Below are 7,342 nucleotides of genomic sequence, written 5' to 3'. Positions count from 1 at the left end.
TTTTTTTTTTTTTTTTTTTTTGAGACAGAGTCTTCCTATATAGTTGAGACTGACCTGGAACTCACTATGTAGTCCAGGCTGATCTCAAACTCACAGCAACCCTCCTGCCTCAGCCTCCCAGTGCTGTGATTACAGACATGCACCACCATGCCCGGCCAAATGCTTATTTTTTAAAAATCAATATACTGCTTGCTTTAAATTGGCCCTATGGGCTGATATTTATGCACCTGCTGTTGGCTGTCTGCTTCTCCTCCCAGCTCTCCCAGCCATCTATACTCAGCATTTTCACCGCAGCTCCACAAAATGCATTATTGCTATTCTCTCCCCTGTGCTTACTCATAGACCCTGCTTTCTTCATTTTTCTACTTTCCTGTTTTCAGTTGAGGACCAGAGGGTTGGATATATGTATTCAGATTCAAACAAAAGAAGTCTCTCCTGCCAACTGAATATTAATGAAGAGAGGTCCCTAGAAGGAAATGTTTAAGCCAAAGGTATGAATTCAACAAACACTCCTGCAGGTAAAGGGCCCTATAGAAAGATCTCAGGCATTGAGGGAACAGGGTGATGGACAGATTTTTCAGCAGGACATTTTCTGGACCTCTTGGCTCCACCCCATCAGGAGGCCACCCACCCACCTTGTCCTTACCCAGCATGGCAAAGAGACTGGGGCTTGTGGCCATCTGAACTTTCTCTGCCTGCACGCCCTTTGCTTCCTTGGGAAGAGGCCTTGAGAGGCACCAGGCCACAGTCAGCCCGAAATAGGCTGCAAACACGTGGATGTGCGCCATGCTTCTGTGGTCATCCATCTGCAATGAAAGGTAGCAGGAGCTGGGAGGGTCCCCTCTGCCCCCGTCAGGCCTGATGTTCTTGAGAGAAAGTTCTGCACTTGGTGTAGGAGGCTTGAGTTGAAGTCATGAGACTGGTCCAGCAGCCAGCTTTCCCCTTAGAGGAGCCCAGGAGCAGCCGAGGGGGATTGCATGGTCTTTATCAGTAGCTCCTACTTGCTGCTGGCTGAGGTTCACTTAGGTGGGGCAAAAAGCCACAGAGACACACACCTACTTCTTCCTCCTTCTCAGCAGAATTTCAACTCTGCATGGAGCCATGAGCGATATAAACTCTATGACATGAAGAAGCCAGGCTTCTTATAATACCAAATTCAAGTCTTTAGGAAATCTAGGCACATGCTAATTTTGCTCCATGAATAGCAAGTTAAGCAGTCCTAAAAAACTCACTTAGTGGGTTACTGGTAAAGGCTGTCAGCTGCGCCTTTCAAAAATATCCAGAGCTGGCAGACTTTTTACCACCATCCATCACTTGGTTGAAGCCCCAATCAATGCTGCCACCAGTTCCTTCAATAGGTCTTACTCTTGCTGCACCCCACAGGAAGACGCTGTGCAATCTGCTCTTGTTGTAACCTCTCTGACCTCCTCCCTGCAGCACCCTTCTTTCCATGTTCTCCTCTCTCTTCCTTGCCTGAAGTCTGACCAGCCAGGTCATCCAGCCACCTAGAAAGTGCCCCACCCCAGCAGAGGCAGAACAAGGCCAGGTGCAGGGAGTGCCTGTCCTCAGAGCAACAGCAAGGAGATGCCTCGTCCATGGAGGATTCCAAACCCTACTAAAGCCAATCAATGGTCCATCCATGTTAGCTTTTCTGATGCAGGAGATCCAACCCAGGGCACTCACACTGAATTACATTCTCAGCCCTTTTAAAAATTTTGGCCTTGAGACAGGGTCTTGCTAAATCACTAAGTTGTCCAGAGCGGGCTCAAACTTTCCATCCTCCTGCCCCAACTCCCAGAGTGCTCAGATTACAGGCATGTACCACCACACCGTTCACTTTTTATCATCATGCTGTGTCAATACTTTTAAACAGCACTGGTAATAAAGTAGTCCTCTGGGAAGATCTACTCCTACGCCCTCCCGGGGGATGACCCTGTTCTCAGACACCCTGTGGGGTGTGCAATTGTCTTTCAGGTCTGTCCTCAAAAATTATCTACCCACTGAAGTCTTCCCTGCCTGCTCTGTCTAACATTTTATCACTTCCCTCAACTCTTCCTATGTCCTTCCTCTGTTGTATTTTTTTTCTCTATAGTACTCGTCACTATCTAACATGGATGCCTTGCCAAACCCCTTGCCTATTTTCCTGCTTACTGAAAACTTTCCTTCTGGAATGGAAGTTCCATGAGACTTGTAAACTGGCTCTGCCACACGAGTTCCTGGTACATAATACATACAAAATAAATACTGTGAAATGGCTAAATGATGCTTGCAAGGAGCCTTTGGTCATATGGAAAGATGCAGTCTATGTGTGAAAACTGAAAATGGACTTTTAAAAGCTCCATGAGGGTAGGGATTTAGCTCAGTGGTGCCACACCTACCTGGCAAGTGCAAGGTCCTGAGTTTGATCCTGGTATTGGGGATTGGGGGGTACTCCAATGGCCTTTTCTCAACCAACATGACCCTGGTTCTTCCTGAGCCCTTCCACTGAACAAGCCCAGGCTAAAGCTTTAAGGACAGTGAACTCTCCAAATCAGTGGCAAACTTTCCCTAGACCAGTTAAACCAAGTTGAAGTTGTAGAGAAAAGAGATGGCCTTAAAACAATGCAGCCTACACAGGGACCCTATCTCCAAATACCATCGCATTAGAGATTAGAGCTTCACCATATACATTTTGGGAAGACACAAATATTCAACCCATAACAATAGTTCTTTCCAAGACAATTTTATAATTAAAATAAGTATAGAGATAGTAAGAAGTAAAGTACTCTGGATTCGAATTCTAAAGATTTAAGTTATGTTACAATTACCTATGTGTCTTTGAGTTAGACATCCAATCTTTCTCCATTTCTTCTATGTGTTAAAATGAAACCAGTGAATGTGAAATAGGAAGAAAAGGTCTAAAGGTGTAGGGAAAGTGGGAAGGGTAGTGGAAAGGTAATAAGGGAAAAAAATAGGAGAAAATGAAAACATGGAAATAAAGTGTTTGTAAACGGGGAGGAGGAGGTGAAGGGAGGGCAGGGATGGGGAGAAAAATGAGAACCAAGACCTATCATGTAAAGGTACAAGATCCCAATGATGAATGTAACTGTACTGTATACCTAAAATGCACCAATAAACACAATGAGAGAAAAAAAAAACAAAAAACAATGTAGCCTATTTAAATGTTGGTTATAAAGACCATATCAAAATTGGCTGGGGATTCATCTCAGTGGCGCTGCACCTGCCTCACAAGCGCAAGGTCCTGAGTTTGATCCCCAGTACTGGAAAAAAAAAAATCAAAAAAGTTTATAGTGTGCAGCTCACAGTAGTGACTGTTTTCTCTCTCAGATACACTCTGCCCCATTTCAGTACTGGAATGGGACCCAGGACCTTCACACTGAACTGCATCCCCAGCCCTTTTTATATATTTTATTTTGAGACAGGGATTCACTAAGTTGCTAAATTGCCCCGGTGGCCTCGAACCTGCTTCTTGAAGGCCATCCATGTCTTACTGTATGGACATCCATGCAAGTCTCAGACCCAAGCAGATGAACTACCCAATGGACTAATCAGATTCCCTCTCCTTGGACTCTACAAAGGAAACCAAGAGAGAAGACTGTTGTTTCTGCAAGATGTGAGACCTAGAAATGAAAGAAAAAAATGGAGAGGTTGGGGTGGAGCAGACATTTTTCACTGAAGAGAAAGTTCATGTGCAGAGAGGAATGAAGCCAAAAGGTGGAGAGCAGGATCTACCTGGGATCTTAAAGGCTTCTCATGCCATTACAGCCCTGAGTCTGATAATGGACTTCCTGAGTCTAGCCGCACATTTGGCCCTTGGAGGTCCTTATCCTAAATTCCTCTCATTCCGCCTAAGAAAGCCTCAGTGACATTTTCTTCCCTGAAACCAAGGAGTTGTGATCAATCCTTACATTAAGCAGAGAGAAAAGCAGAAAAGGGGAGTGTCCTACATGAATCTGTGAGCCCACAGTGATATAAATAAACAGATGAATGAAGGAATGGAGAAGAGAAAGCTCTTCCTCCCAGAAGAATGCCAGCTAATGGTTATAAAAGGGAAGGTGGAGTTAGAAAATCAGTACTGGCCACAGTCAGAGTGCTGATTGGTTCAGGCTAGAATCAATGGATGCTAAACCAAGGGGTGAAAGTTTGTTGAGAGGTAAGATACTTCAGGACGTTATCTTCCCACAAGGTGTTTATTCATTTCAAAAGGGAAAATAGCAACTTTACAATGGAAAGAGCCTGGCAGAGTCACCTTAACCAAGAGATCAAAGTAAATGTGCCCATTAACGGGACAGAGTGACAGCCCGTCTCCTGATATGAGGTACTGTATGAGAAGAACGTGCCTTACCTTTGTGGAATCCCTGCCCCAGTGCGCACCTCTAACCATGAGGAAATGGTAGGCAAGCCCACATTCTGCAAGATATCGAGCCTGTAACTTCAAAACATGTCAAGGCCATGAAAGATAAGAGAGCTAACAAACTGGTCCAGATGGGTGGATTTTAAAAGACACGACAACTAAACCCAAAGGGTTATTCAGGACCAGAATCCTGCTAGACAGGATATTATTAGAATGGCAAGTGAAATTTGAATACGGTATTCATATTGTTTCAATGTTAATTTCTTCATTTTGTTAACTGAGCGATGCTTATGTAAGAGAACGCCCGTTTTTTTAAGAAAATATCCTGAAGGCTTTAGAAGTTAAAGGAAAGTCAGAGATACAGATCTCTGGTCTCCTCTCCAAGCAACTCCAGCCACCAGTGAAGAACCCACCACCACAGTTTCTCTGGCTGTACTGATCCGGCTGCTTCCTGGTTTCAAAGACGCCAGCACCCGCCCTTCGGCCTCTCTCCATCACTTTTCTGAAGGGTCGTGTTGGTCTGTCCAGCTTCTCACCTCCCTGTTCCTTGGCCCTTTCTCCTACCTTACAGTTCTGCCACCCACATCTGCCATCGTACCAGTAGATGGGGCACCTCCGAAATAGGTCCTGTCTATCCAGCTCGCTTCCCTAGTCTCCACTTCAACACCAGCCAACGGGGCCCGATGATGACGCAGAAAATGTGGCACTGCCACGGCGTGCACCCGGTGCTAGGCCCTGTCCCCAGTGCTTGACCCACTTGTGGGGTCCTCCGAGCAGGTGTAGGTGTGGGCGTTGTTATTATCTCCAATCTGCAGACAGGGAGATCAGCGTAGATGAGAGTAAGAGAGGTTAACTAAGGTGCCTGAATCCGCTCAGCTGTTGCAGGTTGAACTGAGATTTGAACCCAGGCCAACTGGCTACAGAATCAGAAGACGACTCCCCATTCCCATATCCATTGTCACATTCTCATCCCTTCAGATCCCATGGCTCTCTGTGATGCTCTTTCCCTTGCAGGCAGCCCCTTGGTCTCTCTTCGGCTCTGGGTTCTCTCTGAGCACTGCCCCAGCCTGGGCACACTGCTCTGTCCCTCTGCTTCTCCCATGCCTGTCCAGAAGCAGCTACACATAGGCCTGGGCACTGGAGCGCATTCTGCATCTACATGCCCTCAAGCCCCAGCAGGTCCCTGATGCCAGCCTGCAGCCTGCTGCACCTCTCTGGTCTGCTCACTCTCCTCCACCCTTGTTGCTCGTCATTTGTCATCTTCCCTCCCCTCGCTAAGGCTCTTGACTTAGCATTGTGTTTCTTCCAAGAAAATACAAACTATAAGTAGAGACTTTTGTCCCTGCAAGAGAATGCACCTGTGATGCCCACCACTGATCCTGCCAGCCCGCCCAGCCTCTGCCCTCCCTGCCAAAGGCGGCAGCCCCAGAAACCTCCTCCCTTTCTCCAACTCAAAAATGTGCCTTTGCAATTCATCCTTCTGTGTTGTTAGTGTCTCTACTTACTGTATTTTTCTAATTGGTGTGTAGGCATCACCTACCTTAAACAAACAAAATCCCCCAGCTTCTATTCCATGTCTCTGTTCCCCTTTAGTACAGAAATCCTTAGAAGAGTGGTCTGAGCATTGTCTCCACACTCTAATTTCCTGCTCGCGAGCCAATACAGTCAGGCCTTTGCTCCCATCTTCCTCCCAAATCTGTCTGCTGAGGTTCCCTTGCCACATCTTCTGGTCACTCCCCAGCCTTGCTTGACCCTTCTGCAGCATTCGATCCAGCTTCAGCACCCCCTTGACCGGTGCTCCAGGAATCCAGCCCTTCCTGGCGATCCTCCGCTCAGCCACTCCTCAGGCATCTTTGCTGGTTCTTGTTCCTGTCCTCATCTAAAATTTGCAATGCTCTAGAATTTGGTGCTCTGACTTCTCCATACCTCTCTTTACACTCATGCCCTGGGTGGTCACCCCCAGCTGCACGGATTTAAGCACCGTCATTACCCAAAAAACTCCCATCTCTGTACCCCATTCTACCTTTCCACTGTGCCTCACACGTGGACATTTCATTCAGTGACTTCACTGAGGTGGCCATTGCCACACATCGGGACCCTAAACACTCCACATTCCAGACTGATCCCTGGAGTTTTCCTCCCAGATCTATAAGGTATGATTTAGAATAGTGAATGTATAAATTTTGCAAAGTATTACAGAAAAGATATATTATCATTAATTCTTCCTCAAAGTACTCCCTCCCCACTTTGGACCCACTTATCCCATTGTTCTTGAGTGTCTTTATGAGGTGTAATAAAAAAAATACAGCAAATGCCATTGCCGCGTGCCATCCAGTAGAAAGGCAGGCTTGTAAAAACATTAATGTGTTCTCATCCCTGTTATTAACTGGATCCAGCACCATGCAACTTCTGGCTCTTTCCCAAAGTCAAAATGACAATGAAAGGAAAATGTTTTTCATTTGTTTTTTGTTTGTTTGGAGGCAGGGTCTCACTATGTAGTTGAGACTGACCTGGAACTCACTATGTAGCCCAGGCTGGTCTACAACTCACAGAAGTCCTCCTGCCTCAGCCTCCCGAGTGCTGGGATTACAGGCATGCGCCACCACGCCCAGCAAAAGAAAAATGTTTTGAATTGATTCATGTTATGGTTTGCTTCTGGATGTTGCCCCAAAGCTTCATGGAGTCATAGGTGGGGCTTTTTTGGGGGGGCTGGATCTAGAGTGTGTGACACTGGGATTGATTCATGGTGCAATGCGAGGATCAAGGGCACTAGGATTGAGGGTGAGAGTGCTACTCTCCCTAAGAAGCCTGGATAGGATATAAGGGTTAGAAAGAGCTGTGGTCATCCCTTGTTTGCTTTGCTATGCCTTCTGCCTGCCATGAACTCTTTCTCCTCTTTGATGCCTGTTGGGCATTTTGTCTCAGCAATGAGAAAAAGTAACTAACACAATTCAGGACATCCAGACAGCCACTCCAGTGCAAATGAAG

General features: G+C 46.4%; 1 protein-coding gene across 5 annotated transcripts in view; it reads right to left on the bottom strand.

Annotated features, from left to right (window-relative positions):
- Nucleotides 1–7,342, bottom strand: part of Rhce (Rh blood group CcEe antigens) — a 42,220-nt gene that overhangs the window by 14,789 nt on the left and 20,089 nt on the right. For all 5 annotated transcript variants that reach the window (XM_010633541.2, XM_010633552.3, XM_010633540.2 and 2 more), the window contains one exon: nucleotides 647–806. In XM_010633541.2, the coding sequence (XP_010631843.1) occupies nucleotides 647–806 (160 nt within the window). The remainder of the gene's footprint in view (nucleotides 1–646; nucleotides 807–7,342) is intronic.

This window comes from Fukomys damarensis, unplaced genomic scaffold, assembly GCF_012274545.1.
Source record: "Fukomys damarensis isolate Sample0158 unplaced genomic scaffold, DMR_v1.0_HiC HiC_scaffold_23, whole genome shotgun sequence".
NCBI classification, from domain to species: Eukaryota; Metazoa; Chordata; class Mammalia; order Rodentia; family Bathyergidae; genus Fukomys; species Fukomys damarensis.
This window is presented reverse-complemented; position numbering and strand designations above follow the sequence as displayed.